This window comes from Limanda limanda, chromosome 8 (genome assembly GCF_963576545.1).
Source record: "Limanda limanda chromosome 8, fLimLim1.1, whole genome shotgun sequence".
NCBI classification, from domain to species: Eukaryota; Metazoa; Chordata; class Actinopteri; order Pleuronectiformes; family Pleuronectidae; genus Limanda; species Limanda limanda.
The window spans coordinates 13305047-13327199 of NC_083643.1; the positions used below are offsets into that span (position 1 = coordinate 13305047).

At 40.8% G+C, this 22153-nt stretch overlaps 2 protein-coding genes across 2 annotated transcripts; one reads left to right on the forward strand and one right to left on the reverse strand.

Annotated features, from left to right (window-relative positions):
* The first annotated feature begins 55 nt into the window (after positions 1–55).
* Positions 56–15311, forward strand: LOC133009140 (beta-1,4-N-acetylgalactosaminyltransferase 3-like). The gene is made up of 19 exons (XM_061076550.1): positions 56–188; positions 3377–3432; positions 5023–5118; positions 5484–5574; positions 5677–5777; positions 6115–6177; positions 7330–7336; positions 7389–7511; positions 7729–7857; positions 7968–8077; positions 8793–8887; positions 10826–10869; positions 10964–11336; positions 11694–11893; positions 12822–12975; positions 13074–13146; positions 13245–13398; positions 14129–14255; positions 15215–15311. Exons 1-19 carry the CDS (start codon positions 56–58, stop codon positions 15309–15311), a joined length of 2226 nt encoding a protein of 741 aa, XP_060932533.1.
* A 2457-nt stretch (positions 15312–17768) lies between these two features.
* Positions 17769–20926, reverse strand: LOC133009599 (C2 domain-containing protein 5-like). Its single transcript, XM_061077120.1, has 6 exons — positions 20856–20926; positions 20365–20397; positions 19934–20005; positions 18457–18650; positions 18219–18365; positions 17769–18048 (listed from the first exon to the last, which is right to left on the reverse strand). The coding sequence occupies exons 1-6, from the start codon at positions 20887–20889 to the stop codon at positions 17923–17925; spliced, it is 606 nt and encodes a 201-aa protein (XP_060933103.1). The 5' UTR covers positions 20890–20926; the 3' UTR covers positions 17769–17922.
* Positions 20927–22153: the final 1227 nt, after the last annotated feature.

Here is a 22153-nt window from a genome sequence, read left to right on the forward strand (position 1 = left end):
CATTTGTAGAAGTCCGGGACGACACGAGGTTTAGTCTCAGCTCAGAGTCCAGAGGATGTCGATAGATTCCCCCCTGACGAGGCTGCGTCTCAAAGACAAGTGGCTCATGTTCGGCTCGGTCTTGCTGCTCGGAACTGTGACAGTCTACCTTGGGATGATCGGTACTGAGGCTTGGAACGATAACGCAAGTAAGTTTATGTTCATGACATTTACCTATCTATCTGTAGTGGTCCACAGTGACAGGGTGACAGTTGGATGCCCATCGGGTTCACCACATATATCCAGTATAAACGGGACGGGAGGCAGAAATAGACAATTTATTCAAGTCGGACAAATTATTTAAAAAGACTGATTGAACAGCACAGGATCATGTGCTTGTACTTGTTATAAATATCAGATTAAAAAGAGAGAATTTAAAGGCTCCAGACCTAATCATGCAAGCGATATTGCACAAGGAAATTTTACAAGGAAATAACTCACCAATATTCATAGAAGCCGTTCTTCTTCTTTGTATACACTGTATGTGTGAATTATTGCTATATGTGAACGAAAAAACTAATACAAAGATGTGTAAAAAAAATAAAGTATCTGGTGTTGAAATGTACTTAAGTACCTAAATTAAAAACTGCTTTTTATAGTAGGCCTCTACAAGCCACAAAACAACCCAAAATTGTTCTCTTCAGGCTTTATTTCAACTGATTGAAAAATTATAACAACACTTTACATATAATGTATAATTTCACAAATTTGGAACCCCAGATGCTGAGGTTCAAATAGTATTGGTCTAGTGAATCTGAACTTCTGGAGACAACAAAGAACCAACACAACAGAATAAACAAGTGCCTCTTGTGTCCTCCTAAGATCACTAATAGACCACAGTATAACCACTAACAAATTCTGTAAATATCACTTTAATCAGTAGCAGGAATTATACACAATGCCCTTTATGATAACTCAGCAAAGGGGAACAAGATCTAGGCACACAAAAGAAGATTTCTCACAAAGTTCCTCTTTTGTTAACAACCTGCACAAAAAAATCCCTGCACAGTCTAGTTTTGCTGCGAAGTTTCAGACCGAATAATAGAGACTGAACCGATCTCCTTCTTGGGGGGGAGATCATATAGTTGTGATCAAAGGTATGGGTGGGCCGCACACATTTTTCAGTTTTCCAATTGGGCCTCGGCCTTCTTAAGTTTGGGAATTGCTCTACTATATACATTGAATAAAATTGTGTTTTAGATTGAACTGGGCCTAGTGCCATGTATAAACAATGTAGCTACCCTATTATTGTGCATTCAATGACTAAGCTATTCAAATAATGCACAGGTTCATATATTTCTTGTTTCTATTTTAAACATGTGTAAGGTATAGGAGCTGCTGTGTGTGCATTGCTGACTGAAAGATTATGTCTTCTGCCTCCATTTATGCGTTCGCTACATTATAATGGATTCATTTTGTAGCCGAGCGGTTTGTTGTCTTATATGTCAGGCCTCAGTCGAGAAAGGACACCAGAGATGGTTATTGAATCGAGACATCACACCCGTTTATTTTCTGTCACACTTCAGAACTTCTTCTTTCACATAAATTACAAAAAATAAAACATTGTCTTATCAACCAAAACTTTGATCACATTTCTTAATTTTCTTAATTTGATTATTTAATTATTGTAAAATGCTGTTTAAATGGCAGTACCTTATACATACTGTTTTCTTAATCTTGTTAAAATTGGAATATCGGTGTCCAGTGTCTGATAATCTGATACCACATTGTGTAGTAAGAATTTTATTTTAGCTGCTTCAGAAGAGTACCTGTGCCAAACCTGGATTTAGTGTCCAAAAACCGAACAGATAGGCCAAAATGTTGCAATTATACTTAACCCCCCAATTGCATTTTGAAAATTGGAAATTTAAAAAAACTAAATTATCTTAATAAATGAGTTATCACTGTTGTGTTATATACAAAGAAGAGGCATCAGGAAGAAAGAAGAAGAAGAAGATAGACTTTATTTATCCCACACACATGCACAAACATGCATAGACACACTCATGCAATGGGGAAATTAGTCCTCTGCATTTATACCATCTGGTGTGATCTTTGGACAGACACACAGAGCAGAGCAGTGGGCAGCCATGTACAGCGCCCGGGGAGCAGATGTTGGGGGAGTAAGGTGCCTTGCTCAGGGGCACTAGACGGGTTAGGGAGAATAGTCTTTTGATCTTTGGGACAGATCCAGGTTCGTCTTTATGTTGTTATTCTATCCAGGTAAGTTTTTTTGTTGAAACTCCGTGGAGTCGAACCGTGGAGTCCAACCAGCATCGAACCAGAGACCTTTTTCTGCCAGTAGTCCAAGTTTCTGCCACTAGTCCACCGCCTCTCCAGGAGAAGGGTATAGATGAGGACCGATGGGAACAAAAGTTCTCCACTCTGTATTTCTCAACCTCCACAATAGAGTCACTTGGGCTGACAAAATGACTGAGAATCATGGCTCAAGGGCATGCGTGTTCGGAGATCTCCACCCTGGTGATAATGACAGACTCTGCGAACACAAGCGTTGCCCATGCGCTTAAAAAACAAAATCGTTTAAAATAAATAAAACCTTATCATTTGAGACATAAGATGTTTGGTAGAGCAGATAGTTGCAGAGATTCTGTCTAACATGAAAATGTCACTCAATGGCATTTTCAAAAATGACCTCCGAAAAATGTGCGTAAAAGTGCGTTGTCTGGATCAGATGTGTTCACAACAACAAGAAATTGTCTGGAACATTTAGGCGAGGGGTGGTGCCTATAGAGCACGCAGGAGGACATCACGTAGAAATCTGGCTAATAAGTGTTTTTGTGTTACAGCACATCGACACACGCATCAGCCCTTTCGCGCAAAGGTTTTTAATCTCATTGTTTTTCCAAGATGTCATAACCATCGAAACCTTCTGAGTGTATGGCTCCTCTTTTCACAAGATATTTGTCTCCTTTTTATTCACTCACACAGTATAAATTTAGCAAATTTTGTGTGTATATATATTAATATACAAATAAAGCATCAATTACATTTCTTTGTCATGAGGGTTTAATAACAACACCTTAGGGGTCATTGCCAATTTAAAAAAAACTATATATATATATATCAGCCGTTAAAATTTTTACTCTCTAATATCAGTATCGGCATTGGCCTCCAAAAATCCATAAAGGTTTCCTGTATCAATCATCAAGTTACATTAATGACACATGTGATGGTGGCCAGTCGTAGTGTTTGTTGCATGGTTACTAGAGTTTGTCATTCATTCACATAAAGACCAGGATTGCCCATCTGTGTACAGTCATTAGAAATTTGCCTGTCCCCCTTGCATTGCTCTGATTGTTTTCCCTCACTTCCTCAGGCCTGAAAACTTACAGTGTCAGCAACATCTGGAGGAAATCCATTTCTGACAACTGGGTAAGGATAAAGAAGCAGTAATAGAAAATATGGTGACGGTAGATTGCGTGTTTGTGCAGAGGAGCTAAGGAAAAGTGAATTAAATGTGCGGGTTTTGCAGGACCAACCAAACAACTTGGAGGATTCAGCTGCAAGGACGACCAGCAATACTCCACAACCCTGGAAAACAAAAGTGTGTGTGCATGTGTGTGTGTACAGCCTACATGTTATTAAATACTCATCTCTTTTGAAGTCACACTAAGCTGTTTGGATTAATGTGACCCAGTGCACTTTCCGATATGTTCATGGGTCCCATACATCCTGGAAAACCTTGACATGTATACATGGCTGCTGATCTATATCCCAATGGAAAATTACCAATACTTCTTATTATCTTATAATCATCTTGTTGTGATGACCCCTCAAAACAGTTTTGCCATTCACCCATTTATACAAACATTCATACAGTGCTTGTATCTGCAGCACTTTCTTTCTCACACATTACTCTCACATTGCCGGTACAGCCGCAATTTGGGGTTCAATATCTTACCAATGACAATTTGGCATGTGGAACAGTGGAGACTGTTATCAAAGCGCCCACCCTCTGGTTAGTAGAAGACCTGTCCCAGTGAATTCTCATCAGATTTTCAAAAAGTTTGCTCTGTTACAAATGTCAGATGTGTATATGACACAGAAGGCTTGGTTACATTGAAATTTAAGGCTTCATCATCTGTTGTAGGTGTAGTAATATTCCTATAATATTTAAGATTAAGTTACCCAAAACATCTAAGTTCTACCGCATGTATTTACATCATGATTTTGGAAATAATTAAATTCATAATTCATTGAAAAAAGACAAATACAATAAACGCTGTTATATGCTCAGTGTCTGGAAGACTTCATATTGTTTTGGACTTTTAGACAGTGACAGCTAAATATTAGAGATCTGCTTTTTCCGGAAAACTAAATGTAAGTAGGCATCTTATTTGTATGAGATTGGTTAATGGGTGTTGCTTCTCTACTGCTAGTATTACCTAGTAAGAAAACATATCCAATGTTTTTTCAATGCACCAAAACAACAAGGAAGTATTAGCACCCCAGTAAAATCCAAATTGATCAGTCAGGCATAGGCTCTAAGGTAAGTTTCTTGGCTTTTGTCTCCCCTTTATGATGCAAAGGCCCTCTTGTAAGAAGATAATAGGTATAGAAATTGAAAACAGGTTATTTCTCTTCCAGGAGAGAGATGTTCACTGAATTCCTCTTTTGAATTAAATGAGCTACACAGACATCAGAAACCTCCATTATAGTGGAGATGAAACATAAACCCACTGTTCAAACCATATCAAGTTCATGACCCATAAAATTCAGGTTTAAGGATAAGTGTAAGGACAGAAGTGCTGGTTTCAACTGTCAAGCAGGTCCTTAAAGTCCTTATAGGACCTTCTTGACATTTGAAACCAGCACCTTATCTCACTTTATCACCAGGTGGTATCTAAGGGAGTTTACAGCTGTGGATTTTAGATTTTACACACTGAGGCCAGATGGTTATCTTATCCAGGTACACTCATCTCAGTGTGTTTAGAACTTCTTCTCTCTCCTCTCTTCCTGCAGTATAAGGGACGGGCCAATCTGCACGCGTTTGAGGACTGGTGCGGCAAATCTATAGCTGAGCTCCGCAAGAACCCGCACTACCCGCTGTATCCTCACGTGAGTCGGAGCCTGACCTTAGGACCCCACACTGCATTAAATATGTTCAGTTAGTCATTACCTCAGCCAGGGAGGGTGGGTCTGTGCCCATGTCCATTGGTTTGTTTGTTCTTCAGCAGGATTATGCTGAAATATCTCAGCAACAATCAGATGGATCACTATGAAATGTCATTAATTCATGATCCCCAGAGCATTAATCCTGACCTAAGTGATTCTCTTTTCTTCTTCAGTGTCACAGTGAGGTGTTTTTACACAGAGGTGCATTCTACATCCACATGTTAGACCCTCATGTCCCTGGACTGAAGATGTTGTCCCCCCTTGAGTAAACATGGTGGCTGATTCTTTGTGTTTCCTCACTCTTTCAGTCCAGAAGTACAGTACTGAAGCTGGCCGTCATTCCTAAGTGGACTAACTATGGACTCAGGATATTTGGCTATCTGCATCCATATACTGACGGTACCTCACTAGTCCCGTCTTGTTACCATGCTTACACTTCATACATCTCCTATAATATCTCTGTCTGAATCCTTATAACCCCTTGTTTCCTTTGTCTCTCAGGAGAGTTTGTTTTTGCTTTGAGCTCTCAAGACAACTCTGAGTTGTGGCTAAGCACAGACGACTCCCCCCTCAATTTGGAGTTACTGGGATGGGTTGGAAAGGTATTCATCTCAGTCATCTTCTTAAGCAGCAGAGGAACATTTCCACATTTGTGTCACTGACATTTACATGGACATAATAATTCTGGCTATTGATCTTATTTTTAACTCATGTGATTTTCACATGAGTTGCTCATAGAATATTCATCATTAATATTCATTACATGTTCAATCCACATTCCATCATACTGTAGTTCACACTCGACCCCAGGTTGTTCATCATCAAGCAGTTGGTTTATTGTCTCAATTGGGTTGTTATGAAAATGTGTGTCCATGTAAACGTGTGTTAATATTTGCTTTCTTAATAATTGATTTATAATTGATTGCTTCCTTTTATTAGACTGGCACAGAGTGGACCGCCCCTGGCGAGTTTGAGAAATATGTTAGTCAGATATCCAGACCAGTGACGTGAGTTTAATGTGTGTGTCTATGTGGGGAAAATAAATGTCCTTACGTATTATTACTCAATTTCCGCTAAATATCTCATACGAACATAGTCAAACCAGTGATAAAAGCACATGACAACAACACAGGTTGAAATATCTAAATAAAAGTATACATATCCTCAAAAGTAAGCTGGATTTCTTGTAACAAATAATGTTAAAAAGAAGAGAAATATTTTATACGGCAGGATCTGCTTACTCGTCACAGGCAAAAATGAAATAAGGACTTGCATATTGTCACTTGTAGGATTCATCATGATCCATACAGGGGTACTAATGCTGAGCTTTTCCAGCTTCTGCTTCACCAAAATTGACGATTCATTCTTCAAACTGTCTCTTACAAATCCCCTGTGTTAGACTTTTGATACCTTATCTAAGCTCATTAGCACCTGGCGGTTGGGACAAAAGTATTAAAGCGATATCCGGGTTCAGTCAGGGACAGAAAATTAGGGACCATACTGCCCTTTGCCACGTTTCTATGGAACCGCTTTACTTGCAACGTTACCAAAACTCATGTCTCAACATAAGCACATACAGTCTCATAACCTGTAAGATCTCATAACCTAGTTCTATGTAAATATGCATATGTCCCTCTGGGAATCCAACCCAGAAATGCTGATATGGTAAAAACTCTGTGCAGTTGATGGAATGAATGAAGACAACTGTTTGTGGTGTTGGTGTGAATTACACACTGTGTCTTTGTAGGCTTGAGAATCTAGATCAGTTTCAGTTGATACCAATACTATCAGCAATAAAGATCAACATTGACCCAAGGTACTGTACATGCCTGGTGGCATTGTCTGAAGTGGGAATTTGGATTTACAAATTGTGTTACTGTTTCTTCAACGTGTGTATTTCAAAATGCTTAAGGATAAAAGAAATGGGAAGTGATCATTCATTAAGTTTTTCCCTCTATAACGTTGTTACACACTTAAACAAATAAAGGGAAAGAACAATAACACACAAGAAAATCATACTAAAAAAATTAACAAAACCCATAAAAATCGTATTCAACAATAAATCTGACAAGATATGTGCTGCACACTCAATATAAAGCAGCCAAGCCAGCCAGCTACCGACACAGAACCTGTGGACTACTCAAAGCTGTTTAGCTTTGGTGTCTAATATGTTTATGTTGTAGTTCTGAATACGAACTGTTACTGTCTGACAGGCTTTCTGCAGAGGAAGTACTTTTTTGAACTTCTCCACAAGCAGGACCATGAAGGGACAGACCATGTGGAGGTAGGCTCCAGATTCACGGTTATTGAATCCAAGCACATCTCTCTCTATGTTGGTAAAGACACGCATCAGCCCAGACATCATTCCATCTGACACTGGAATGGCAGAGACACTTCAGAGTGAATACGACAACAAAGTGACTATAGCAATCCAAAACTACTACCTTTATTATTTCTGCTCAGATGCTGACACTGTGTATCAAGTCAGTGGTTTTGTGGCACATTGGAATGTGAAGCACTCTGATTTTATTGTCCTGTGGCTTGATCCCACAGATGAGTCTGCTATGGTAGTGGGTGATGTTGAACACATACCTCAGACGGCTGCAAGCCACTCCAACACGAATCAGAGCAGCTCTACAGTCGACATGCTGAGGGAAGACCCACGAGACGTTCTCTTCCATGGTGAGAGACATTTCTGTGTCTCGTTCGGTTTCACGTCAGGATGCAAGTGATTTCCTCCAATTGAAGCACAAAGTAATCTCTGCTCTAATTTCTGTTGTGTTGGTTTGAAGTGCCTCTGATAAACAGCAAGTTCCTACAAGATGTTTTGCCCGACTGCGAGTACAAACCCAGCTACACATACAAAGGTTCTCATCTGGGCCGCTATCAAGGACTAAATTATGTAAGTATTTGTACGTGTTTGGGTTTCTGATGGATTGACATCCTGCTCATACTGTTCTTCAGAATGCAGTTTTGAAAGTGGACAACCCTGGTCTCTACAAATGTCACAGGGTAGCACTGAGGACACAATTATTTTGCTTCCGCACTGGTGACAGCCAGTGGCCAGAGGCATCATGTTTTCAGGTTTTACATCCGTGGGAATATTCAAATTTGTAATTCACTCATTATCTTCTCAGCCCTATGGCGATGGAGGGGTGGGCGAGGTGTTTTAGTTGCAGTGGTGAACACTGTAGCAGCCAGGTAGCAGCCGAATCCAATACAACTGAAAATATTAGTGAGCTATCTTGCTAATGCTAAACTCCGCTAGCTCAGCCACTTCTGGTAGACCTTTAGGCTGCTACACTGTTTACCCCTGAAACTCCTGCAGTGTTTTGTGGACTCCAACACTTCACTCACCCCTCCATCGGCATGGGGGTGAGTAGATAATGAGCAAATTATATTTTTGGGTGAACAATTCCTTTAAAATTAACTGATCAGATTTCAGTGTTCAAAGGTCATGGTATTTAATTATTTCAATATGAACACGTGCTGCGTTCTGTGATCTGTTCTTTGAGGACGTGGCTTCATAAGCTTCATCAAAGAAGACCTCTTGATTCATCTCCTCTCAATAAGCTCTCTGGTCTTTAACAGCACCTCATTTCATTTCATCTCACCAGGTCAAATCGTCCTTCATCTACCCTAATGACCATACCCGACTCACACAAATGGAGTCCGTGAAAAGCTGCTTCTACCAAGCCAACATCTTGGAAAAGTGAGATCTCCGGGGATAAACGTGACAATTAAATTATAGATCCATTTGTTGTATCATCCCTGGCTGAATGAGGGTCTGACTTTATTTTACTGATTGCTCACAACACTTTATTGACAACTCCGAACATGTTGTGAACAGGTTACCCTCTAAAGGTGTGATAATATTCAACTACAGTCTTTTAGATCATCCTTTATAAAGCTTGTCTTTGATATGAATTAATATTTATACAAACATGACATCCCTGTCACTTTGATAAATCTATTTATCTTAACATAATGACAAACTCTTAATATAGGGCTGCATGTAAACAGATTTAAATTAAATTCAATTATTTGTCGCTTTATAAACCACTTAATAAACATAATGAAAAGTTATAAGTGTGAAGTATACACCATCTCAGTGAGAGGATACACATTGTAAAATTAAACAAAGCGATGGCTAATTGCACGTTAACATGCTGGCATTATGGTAAATACAGCTCACACACAGTGATCTTTGGCTTACACACGCACAGTTGTCCTTAATCTTACATAATTGCAAAAGCACTTTTTAAATTCACTCATTATTTTCCACAAAAAGAAACAAAATATCCATTAACCTTGTGCTTTTTTCAGCCAGGTGCTTAACCAACAAAATGCATGATTTCTCATTTGTTTGCATGGGACACGTTCCATTTTATCAAACGTTTTTTTTAAAGGTGGCCATCTTGTACATTTGGAGCCAGAATCAGTAACGATCAGAGGGGGCCATGGTAGAAAGGTCCCATCGATACACATGCTGGACCAATCATCGCGAGTCACTCACTGATCATGACTATTCACGACATTTATATATTATAGTTATTGTTGCGGGTGGAAATCAAAGGCAGGAGTCGTCGTTCTCAAGTTAAAAATAAGCAGGTTTATTCAGAGGTCACAGGTCAGGAAACTGCGGTGTCTAGCAAATGATCATGCGTGGGCCCAGGCATGGGCCTCCAGTCCTACGCAGTAAGCTGCACAGGAAAAAAGGCGCTTACACAAAGTCCGTACATAGCTTATATATTGATATACTGGGCTTGACAGAGGTTCTTGTACGCGCGGCAGTGCCTCGTTGGCTGGTTCACAAGGCAGTCCTGGCGTCGCGGGTTGATGATGCTGAAAACCGCCTGTATGATTAACACCTGCCAAGAGAGGGACCGTTGAGATAACACTAAAACTGTTTCCCTCAATTTGAATGATGTACATCTTCTCGACTCAGGCACAAGGTGAGACACAGAGCAAAACCACAGAAAGTGCAACGAGCATAGCAACGAACTGGTAACCATGCACATGAGAGAGGACGTCCCAGAACCAACACAATGAAGCGATTCATGAAAAGAAGACATGAAAGCCTGCTCCAAGTCCAATCTGTCCGCTGTGGCAGACTCCCTTTTTGAGAAGGAGTCAAAGGCAGGAGTTGAGAAGAAGAACCACATGTCGTACTGTGTGTGTGTGTGTGTGTGTGTGTGTGTGTGTGTGTGTGTGTGTGTGTGTGTGTGTGTGTGTGTGTGTGTGTGTGTGTGTGTGTGTGTGTGTGTGTGTGTGAGGGAGGGCCGAGGTCCCCTCATTATCCTTGTGTGTGTGTGTGAGGTGCATGCTGAAGTTGAGAAGCAGAAGAAGAATGTATGTGCGTTTACGCTCAAAGGACATTATGTGTATCTGACTACACGTTAAAGTGTGTGTATGTGTGTGAACAGTTGTGTATTGTCAATATTATACATACAATAAACATCACTGTGACTAGATCTAGCTCAAACGATAGAAACATCTTTGAGAAAAATGTATTTGATGTAAACCCTGACTTTGGTTCATGTCCTATCCAACAACATGGATGACGTCTATTTTTAAGTGTCTCATCTGAAAACACAATGCAAATTAACAAATTCTCATTTGTTGCATAATCTTGTCTCCTTATCTTCAGCTCCTACATGAATCTAGACAGTCCTGACCTGCACACAGACAGAAGTATTTTCTCACTTTTTCTTATTTAGAAAATAGTTACTTGTGTTGTCTGACCAATTTACTCTAATTTTCTGTTTTTGCCTCTGGTAAATGCTAGATCAGAACCTGATGGGGGAGAAATCGGGAGACTACTATGAAACAGATGATGAGACTTTTGCTGAGAAATTCCGGCAGGTACTCCTGTCCTTACCCGTGCATGAAGACGACACAAAGCCTCATCCTCAGAAGACCCAAATTGTGAGTGAGGAGCAGAGGATTGTAAAAAGATCACTAAAGCTCCTGCAGGTAAAGAATGATGTCAACCAGCACTGGAGGCAGACCTTCCAGATCAACAACGTGGACTATCGGGCACATAATTCAGATGCAATGGAAATGAGTTGCAATATTGCTGGCAGTCTGCTTATCAACTCCAATGATGTTCTGCCAGTGGTCAAGGATTTCATGGACAAACTCAACAAAGAACATGAAGGGTAAGTGTATTTGTGTCTGCGCCAGCACATCGCCTGGGTAGAACAAAAATTGGTTTCATTTCATTTGCCTCCACACTGGTGACAGCCAATGGCCAAACGCATCATGTTTTCAGGTTGTCCGTTTGTACATAACTACATTATATAAATTGATGTGCTATATCTATCTTAAAGGGCCGTATTGTGTAAAATAAATTTGCTGGGCTTTTACTATCCGTAATTACTTGAAGGGGGCCCAGAAAGGTGTGAAATATGTGTAGAGCTGCAGCGATCAGTCACCTAATTGAACAGTTCACTGATATAAAGTAAATGAGAAACTATTTTGCAGGCATGTCACTGTGTCTCTCTCTGCCCCTGCAGGCAGTTCACGTTGGTGAAGCGTGTGGACCATGCCAAAGGAATCCGCTACCTCCTGGAGCTGCTGCTGAAGGACATGAAGGGCCAAATGCTGCGTCTGTCACAATACGTCTACGCTACGACTAGCCAACCTGAGCCGGTGCTGTGTAACCCAGTGGCCTTCAGCTGGAATCCTCTTGCCACCGTCCACATCATAGTTCCAGGTACTGTACATCCCTCTTTGACCAGGCTCATTTCCAGTGGTGGAGACTGCACATCGACTCCAGTGCCTTACATCGATACAATTTTGAGGCACTTTACTTGAGTATTTTCATTTTCTTTCCACTCATCTCCACTTCACAGGGAAGCGATGCACTTTATAGTCCATCACATTTATTTGACAGCTTTAGTTATGAGTTACTTTTAAGATGATTTGACACTTAAACTTACTTATGATGTATGAACATATGAACTTATGATACAAGGTTTTATATTTTTAAATTGTATTTAGAAAAGTGTTAACACACAGATTTTATGCTCCTAAACGTTAATTATTGACAGCAAGTATGTGATTCTACATTTTGTCTTTATCAGATGTAATTCTTAATATTTCTTCAAGAAAATATCAGCACCAAAACGGAAAAACCTCGAGCCTGTGTACAAAGGTAATCTCCTGCTGTCCAGAAATGAAGCAATAATATCCCAAATACAAGTGCCACCATCTTGTGCCCATGACGTCTGTAGTAGCAATCTGGAGATGGAACTAGGGTACCGAGGTCCTGCAGATACACATGCTCGACCAAGTGCAACTCGGTCTCAGCTGTCAATCATGATGTTTCACTCTTTTTTCATCAACATGAATGTGATGACAACTATCTAAAATGTCAGAAATCAACAGTGACATTGTTTTTTCAGTTGACAGGTTCTTTGACATCTCCATCTTCATCTCCATCTCCATTCCCGGAGATGGAGCACACTGGGTGTAATATGGGGATATGTGCACTAATCTAAAATTTGTTGTCGTACTCCGTCATGTTGAGATATGAGGGTTGGTGTTATCAACGCTGACACACATGTACCCTCTAACAAAAAGTGAGCTGACAGCTCTGATATTTAAAGTTGTGTGTCTATCTGCCTGTTTACGTCTCTCAGTGAAAAACCAGGCTCGGTGGGTGCACAAGCTGATTACTGAAATGGAGAAAGTGTTCAGAGAATCTGGAGACACCAACTTCAACCTCATTGTCACTGACTACGACAGCTCTGACATGGACGTGGAGAAGGCTCTAAAGAAGTCGTCACTCCACAGGTTTTGCATTTGTTTTCATTTTAAACTGAATATAAACCTATGGCTAAGTATGCTACACATGATGTATGTGCTATAACAGTGTGTGTGGAATGTATCAGGTACCAGTATCTGAAGCTGAGAGGAAACTTCCAGCGCTCTGCTGGTCTGCAAGCAGGAATCGACCTTATAAAAGTAACTGATGCAACAACTCTCAGCAGTAAAATAATTACGATTAATTCACTTGAATAGAATCAAAATAAAATATCTACAACTATCTCATCGTCCCTCAGGATCCACACAGCATAGTGTTTCTTTGTGACCTCCACCTCCAATTCCCTACCTCCATAATCAACAGCATCAGGAAACACTCTGTGGAGGGACACATGGCCTTTGCTCCCATAGTCTTGAGACTGGACTGTGGGTCATCACCACTGGAGGCCAGAGGTAGCTACACACATTTTTAGTTTAATTTTAAAGTGACCGTTACTCTATTGAGGGATGCACATAAAAAAAAATGCACATTAATAAAAGGAAGCCAATTTATTTGATATTAAAAGTTATCATCATCATATGTCTTTTAATACAGTTAAGCAGGAGTCTCTCTCTCTCTCTCTCTCTTTCTTTCGGAATCCAGCTAAATAACAGACAGAACACACTGATTTGGATTAACCATTTAAACTGCGATTCCAAGAATTGTTTCGGCATTTGCCCCCCTACTTTTGTTTCTTTATGTTACCACTGAGCCGTTCAGGAGGTCTACTCTACCACTGCTCGTAGTACTTTATGTGACTCCATAGGGGAGATGAGAAACCGTAAAACCTCTAAGCTCACATCATTGACAGCAGACCCAAAAATATAATGTAGGTGTTTAGTTTGTCCAGTCTGGGCTACTACAAGAAACATGGCAGCCTCCATAGAGAGGACCCCACCTGATGTAAATATAAACTATTTCATTATAAAGGTCCCATTCCAGGGTAAAGAACAACATTTGTTATAAGTGAGATAAACACACTCTTGAAAAAATGACTTGGATTATTTTATATTAAATTTCTATCAATAGATCCTTTTCCCCTAAATCTTACACACTGGACCTTGAAGTGAATATGATGCATTTTAAAGATTAAGTGTGGATGTAGTAAATGTTACATTTTGAATGTAAATGTGTGGATTGCAGGTTTCTGGGAGGTGCAAGGCTTCGGCCTACTTGGAATCTATAAGTCTGATCTGGATGCAGTGGGAGGAATGAACACCAGAGAATTTACAGACCGCTGGGGAGGGGAAGACTGGGAGCTACTCGATAGGTCGGTTTACTCACTCAATGTAAATTGACGGATATTCTTTTTGTTTGTTGCTTTTATCTTCAATTTTTAATCCCATATCAGCCATGTTTATCTTCCCTGTAACTTTATAGAGAAATCAACCGTTAGACTTTCCATCGTTGTTGTGAAAACATCTGCAGCGATGCCCCTTACATTTGAGGTCCCTGCTGAGGTTTTGTCTCATAAACAGCCAATTACTCAGTTGCAAATCTATTAGGTACACTTTGCTAAATCTAATGTAACAGTCCTGCAATAAATCCTAAAGCTAAAATGCAATACAGCTCAATAGTACCACCAACTGCATGTACTTTCACCCATCTCAGTCACAAGGCACAACACACGACCTGTGCAGCACTGTAAGTCGGACAGCCACAGTTAGCGACTGAACATGGTGAGGCAGGTCAACACCAATCTGGAGATGGTATGAGATAAAAAATAAAAACTTGATGCCAAATTAATATTTATTTAGTTTAATAATTGCAGGATGTGTAAATAAGTTTGACATTTGAGATCTATTATTTCACTTAATATTATATTGGTAACCACAGCCCTAAAGATGGTCGTCCTCCAACCAGAGGGTCGGCGGTTCGATTCTCAGTCCTCAGCCAAATGACGTGTAATGTAATGTATTATGCCAAACTAATAACATGGGCACACATGGCTGCCTCTACAAAATAAACATATCACATGTGATGATCAGTATCAGGAGATTGTGCAGAAATCGATCTGTTCATTTGGAGAAACCACAGAGATCGAACACTGGCAGCTTATTCTCCAAATGCAAAAGAAATATCTTCGTCTGATTTATTTTGATTTTCTTCTCGACATTTTGACTTTATTGTCAGAACGCAAATTGACAGCAATCTTCCTCCCCTCATGTTTTTTCTTATGCTTGAACCTAATACCAAACCCAAATACTGTACCTCTGTTCTCTGCTCTAGGATCATTAAGTCAAAACTGGAAGTGGATAGGATCTACTTGAGGAACTTCTTCCACTACTTTCACTCCAAACGTGGCATGTGGAGCGAGCAGCTTTAGAGCAAAAAATGACCTCACCATCTATGCAGCACAATGACATTACCACCGGCTCAACCAGAGCAACGAGAGTGCCTAAAGGACAGATACCGTTACTGCTACTACTAACTGACAGGGATTTACATGTAGATGATGAAATTAGGCCTGAATACTGTCAAGAAGAACAATAAGAAGATTCTACTGTGACAAACCAGAGTATATTTACCTGAAAGTACTACTGACTACTGATGCTAATGAGTGCCACTGACTATTTGATATTGTATATATCTTCCACAGAAAACTAAAAACACACCTCTTCCGACTGTACCTTGAATAAAAAAAACAAAAAAAAACACTAACCACTTTTGAAACTAACACTTTGGTAGCACTAAAATGGCACTTACTTATAGCACTTTGTAGTTTTGCTTTATTTCGAAGAAATTGTAATGTCTTGATTCTTGTTGTTCTGGGTTTGTTCCCTCGGGGTTGAATGCACTTATTGTAAGTCGCTTTGGATGAAAGCGTCAGCTAAATGAAATGTAATGTAATGTAATGTAATATATAATCACACTGGCATGTTTGTCCCTATTGCCATGATTATTTGCACTATTCTCACTGCCGAACCCGTTCCAAAGACGGATCAGAAATCGAATGGTGGTGCGGTTTCACGTATCACGAAGATCCCACGTGTTGCATGAGTTTTAAATGTTTGTATACGACTCAAGATTCTCTTTCTCTATCACAGCCTTTTGTTATGGTGCGGTTTAACAATCTATTTATCTTATTGGTGTTTTTTTTATGTTATTTCTAGAAAAATAAGGCCCTGACTGGTAGAAAGGTCTAACTCAGTTTCTATACTTTGTTCTTATTCACATAAAATGTGCCTTCCACTGTTTGTTATTCAGGTACTGAGGGAATTTTTTACACGCCCCATTAAAGTTATAATTAGCTTTTGAAATTTCAATCATTTATAATAAAAAAACTGTAAATTATTATCATCAAAACCAAATTGTTCATTTTTACTTCATTCCTGTTTTCGGAATTTACCTATGATGACAGCCTCATATCGGTTTGACTGACTTTATTGTGTATGACATACCAGGCGAGCATACAGATTCATGGCAATAAAAGGTGGGTCTGCTTGATGCTTGTCAGAAAACAAAAGCATCCAAAATATGTACATTCAAGTTTTCGACACAAAAATGAGAAGCTGGTCACAAACAGCTGATCACACAAACAGATTAGAGTACCACTAATTCTCTGACACTGTGATTCAAAACAGCATTGCACAAGCAAAGAGAGCAGTTGGTGTCTTTAGTCTTATGTTACAAAAATACTAAAATCTGATTTTAGAGAACATGTACACAGTTTATTTTCAGGTGGCACCCACACAAGGAGATGCTTTGTTTTCCAGCATTGGACATGAATGTCGGAGAACAGATCAGTAGCAGGACTATTATTTGGGACTTGGGAATGCCAAAGCATCAGGTCTCGGTAAAGGATGTAAAATTTGACACAGAGTGACAGATGTAATTCAGTCCAAATGACTTTATGACTTTATTCTATGAAATGCCATTGCTCGACTCCAAGGGGCCACAGTATGTGTCTAAGGCGGCAGGTCTGCTTCATTTATAACCGTCTCCCACATGTAAGTGCATATACATAATGCCATTAGCTTTTCAGCAACACAACCTGTTTTTATTTATCAAACAGTGAGTACAATTCTTTATAATGGCTGTTGTAAAAGGAAGATTTTCACGTTACAAAAATATGTGCACATTATGCCTGTAATCATGGCTCGTTTGAAACCAGAAATAGAAAATAAGGTTGTGGCTTTGTTATTTGACACTTTCTAAAGAAATTTGGACTGACAACAGACACTGTCACAGAGAATATCCATCTTAAAAATCCATACAAAATCAGATTTGGACATAAAACTAATTTAGACATCCAAACTGCAGGTTTACCTTCATTGTTTGGACATTAGCTGAAAATGTATATCCCAGGCAGTTTTATTTTCTATTGTTTTAAATTTAAATACTCGTTTTGCCCGACATAGCCTTAATCTGTCAGTTTAGTAATGGACAGATAGATGGGTTCCTGATCTGCACGTCACTTGAGACAGAGTCTAACACTGTGGGAGAGGCTGACTGTTTTATTCATTTGGATGGTTTACAACTGTGTCCCTTTTGGCAAGTCCATTTCTCGACTCCTGCGATCTGAGGATGGACAGATTACTCCTAGCTGCCTCTCATGTCACTCGTGCGACACACAGAAAGAAGAAATGGGCCGATATACTGTAGCTGTGGGCCATATGGACGGCTGTAATACATGGGTGGAAATTGGATGCAGAGGGGTCCTTTGGCTGATGATTAACCGAAAGGTTTTGAAATACTCTCTGATCGCCTGTACAAATGGTCTCTTTAAACAAATCAAACATGAGGAGAAATATCCTACACTCCTTTTTTAATACAGGCTGGATGTTTGGGAGTGTGTGAATACTTGCTCTTTGTTACTGGTGGCCAGACCCTGGATGTTGTACAGAGATTTAAGGCAGACATAAGGGACTCATTTGGACGTCGTGTTCACTCAGATTGTGCGTCCTGCAGACTTAGGGAGGCGCAGCGTTTCATTGTCATGTAGTCCCATCAGCTCCGCTACTACAGGTCTGTCTGGTACCTACTGCTGAGGGCATGGGCTCCTGGTCCGTTTCAATGACACAGATGACGGCATCGCCACTAACATTGATGAGGCACTGAGCCTAGAGGAGGAAAGTTTGGATTAAAACATGTGGACACAAACTGTCAGGTCTGATGGTCAAATAAAGGGGTGAACTGGCATTAACTAAACCCATTGGAGGGTTTCTTCAAAGTATTTTAAGTGTACAGAAAGAGATCTGTGTTTATAATGTGAATGAGTGTTGTGTAGTACCTGGTTCTTGTTTGGATTTTCCATCAGCACACACTCTTTCATGCTGTAGGACACGACTGCGTTACCTCCCAGGGCTGCAACATGAGCTCGAACCATCGCAAACACCTCCGCTATGAAAGTGTGCAGGAAGCCACTAACACCACCTTCCTGCAGAGGACACACGCGTACGTTTCAGGTTTAGAGGCAAGTCTACATTTTGAAAATACATTGACACTTCCTGCCATTGTGTTGCTCATACCTCCCGTAATGACGTCGTCTCTCTGATAAAAAACATGTTGATGATCCCAAGATATTTAATGATGCGTGTCCCGGGGAGGAAGGAGAGCGGCGTCATCTTCACCACGGTGACCGAGCTGCCTCCAAATGAGCGGTTGGAGCGCAGCGAGCGGGAGCGTCCCTCAGGCAGCGGACTGCTGCGCTCCAAAGACGAGACTGCAGGTGCAAAGGGAGCAAGGAGAGGTCCGGGAGAGAAAACGTGAAAGGAAAACAAAGGGGAGGAAAAGAGGAGAAAAAGAGGAGAAAAGGACGAAAAAGAATGGAGATACCAGAAAAATAATCAATAATAATGGAAAAATAAAAGCTGTTATGAACTCTGAAGCAGAAAGAAATGTGAATATGCAATGTCCGTGCAAATACGCAATCCGGTTAGCATTTGCACAGCAGGAGCAACACGTGTGAGTGCACTGACATGCGAGCAGGTCAGTCGTCTGAGTGTGTTAGATCCATGAGTGACTGTACATGCAATGGTCTGAGTGTGAGGTGCCAGACAATCACTTACATGCGTTGCCATGCGCGTCATGCAGTTGTAAGCAAACAGACAAGACATATACACAGTGTCTGCAGACAGACAGACAGACAGACCTGGGCACAGCTGTGTAAGTTGACGTGTGTGAATACAGAATTTGCAGTATAGTGAAAGCACATAAGAGCATATTGGTGTCTTTGTGCATTTGTGGAAGAGGCTTGAGAAATGGAGACGGACAAAGACAGCTATGAGCTGAGCACACACGTATATGAGCCAGCAGGGTGTGAGAGATGCTCCATCATCTTGATGCTTATTCACGTGATGTGGCGTACGTCCATCAATCCAGGAACCTTCAGAGCTACACATTACACTGTGGTTCACTTACTGTGCACAGGACTGAACATCACACCGATTCTTGCAAGATGTTGTAGCATTCGGACCTTGGATGATTTATCAAGGGGTGGGCGATATATAGAATATAGTCGATGTATCGCGGCTCGTAACATATTGTCATTGACATTTATATTCGACTCGAAACCAGGTCATTTACACCAGGTTTTAATCCTAAATGTACGCAGATATCTCCCGAGAGGATAATCAAAAGAGTTTCTCCAGTAATTGTCATCAAATTGCCTAAAATTCATTATTGGTTATTATTTGGGTTGCACACAAATAAATTACAAAAGAAATCACTTTTCTTTACATTGCGGTTACCATGGCTACAGGGATTTAAAAGCCAAGCTGCTGATTGGGAATCCCTCTGAGGGGCGGGGCTTCAACCTTCACACTCTAGCTCCAAAGCTGGTGCTTGGTTTACGATACTCCGCCCCCCAGCGGCATGCATGGTTGGATACGTAGGTGTTTGCTAGCTTGTGTGCGGGTTTGTGTATGTGCAGGTGTGGAATTGCTTGTGAAACTGTGTATTCGTGGGTATGATCACCAGAGTGTGCTCGAGACTGTGTCCTCCTACTTGTCTTAATTGATCCTCGTCTTATGGTGTGAGCTTTCAGCCTAATCAGCTCTAGCCAGGTGCTGCATCTGTCTGCAAAGGAACCGTAATCAACGGAGGCAGCTGGAGAGAACACACACACAAACACGCACGCCCATTCACACACACACGCGAACACACACACGCATACACGCCCATACATTCACAGACAAAATGACAACAATAACAAGACAGAAAAAACAAAAATATACAAAAAAAAAAAAAAAAAAAAAAACAAGACACGGAAAACAAACAGAAGAACAGAAAAAAAACAAAATTGGATGAGGTTTGGGAGTGGTGCAGGATACCTTTGTCTGAGACAAAAGGATGAAAAGTCAAAAAAAGGGCAGTGTAGTTGTTTTGGTAGCAGGGAGGTGGGGTAAAGGGAGACTGTGGTCAAGAAGTGGGCTTACCTCGGGGTGAGACATTGGTGCTCTCCGCGACACCTGTCACACACACAAACACACAGTTTACTTTTGCACTTGACAGCGATCAAGAGGAGCTTAGGCAGATTTTCACCAAATCACAATGGAAAGCAAACGTGTTAAAAGGTTTTGACCATACGAAATCGACATGTTCTGTACGTCTACAGTAGAGTCCTGCACGGGTCCATTTGAAAAACTCCATACCCGCAAAGCTATGGACTGCTATCACATGACCTGCTACCTGACCTGTCACACATGATCAAACACAGGACTCCTTGACCTCTCGTTATGGTGGGGGAGTTGTGTTCTTGGGAGAGTATGTGTGACTTGTCGCAGCACCTGTCAATGTGTTTTGAGAAATGTACTACTTACATTTACTGCTTAAATATAGACCCATCACATGTTGAATATAGCTGTTAAATTAGGTAGAGCAGGCAAAACAGCACAATTGATTTGATTTCAATTAAACATTAGTTTACCTGTTTGAACTTTATTTTTGTACTTCATTTTCATTTGCTGCCAAGTCCTCTTGGGGCAACTCGGGTTGTTCCTGTGTAAATTGAAACACACACACACACACACAATTTACATATTGAATAAGTGGAAGATATTAAACTTTCCTCTTATTTTATTTTTCTATTTTATTTTACTCACGCATTGACTTGTTCGGCTATTTCCTGCCAAGCTCTCTCTCGCTGCCGCGGCGGTATTACTTTTTTTGGTGAAAATGGGTACCTGCTCGGCATATGCGTGCATTAATATTTCCAATTCCGTGGGTGAAAAGTAACTGGATCTACGTTTTTGGTCCATGTTTGATCATGTTATCAGAGATCCATTGATGATGGCTCTTTATAGTCAACAGGCACGCCCCCAACCCAGCGTGAACACACTCAGAGTGGATTAAGCCAACGCTGATCACCTGTTCTGAAACCGAAAACCCAGAGTTGCTTTTCAACCCTGAACTCTGAGTCAACCAACTCAGAGCGCAGGATTAAACTCAGAGTATGTTAAACCAGCTACCTGAAACAGGCCTCAGCTCTTCACCCTTGATGCATCCTGAAGGGGTACACACACAATCAGCCCGTCGTTTTAAGCTGCATCTACATCAGGGGTCTCAAACTCGAGGCCCGCCGGCCAATTGCGGCCCTGGGGACGATATTTTGTGGCCCCCACCTTAATATGAAAGTTTAATGTTAGTGCGGCCCGCGAGTTTTATATTGTAGCAACCCCGCTGTTAGCTGCTGTGTTGGACAATGTTATGATGCTCTGGTTTCCTACTGTGTGCCTGTCCAGTGAATGCGGCATGCATGTGAGTGACATGGGGGGCGGGGTCCAGTGTGTGTGTGTGTTTGTGTATGTGTGAGAGTGAGAGAGAGAGCCGGGAGAGAAAAGAGTGGCTTTGGATGTGCGGAGAGCAGGGGCCCGTTTCACAAAGCAGGTTCAACAAACTCTGAGTTAAAACCTTAACTCTGGGTTGAGCAACTCTGAGCTGTCAAACTCTAAGTTTTCGGTTTCAGAACAGGTGATAACACTTAGTTCAATCAACTCAGAGTCAAGGTAACCCTGAGTGAAGCTTGTGCATGAGGATATAAAAAGCCTTCATCAATGGAACACAGATAACATGATTCACCATGGCAACAAGTGGTAAACAGCCTCGATCCTCCTACTTCTCCCCAGTGGAGTTGGAAATATTAATGACTGCGTATGCAGAAAGTGAGCATATATTTTTAAAAAGAAGCAATACTGTGGCAGCAGCAAAAGCGCGGGATCTTGCGTG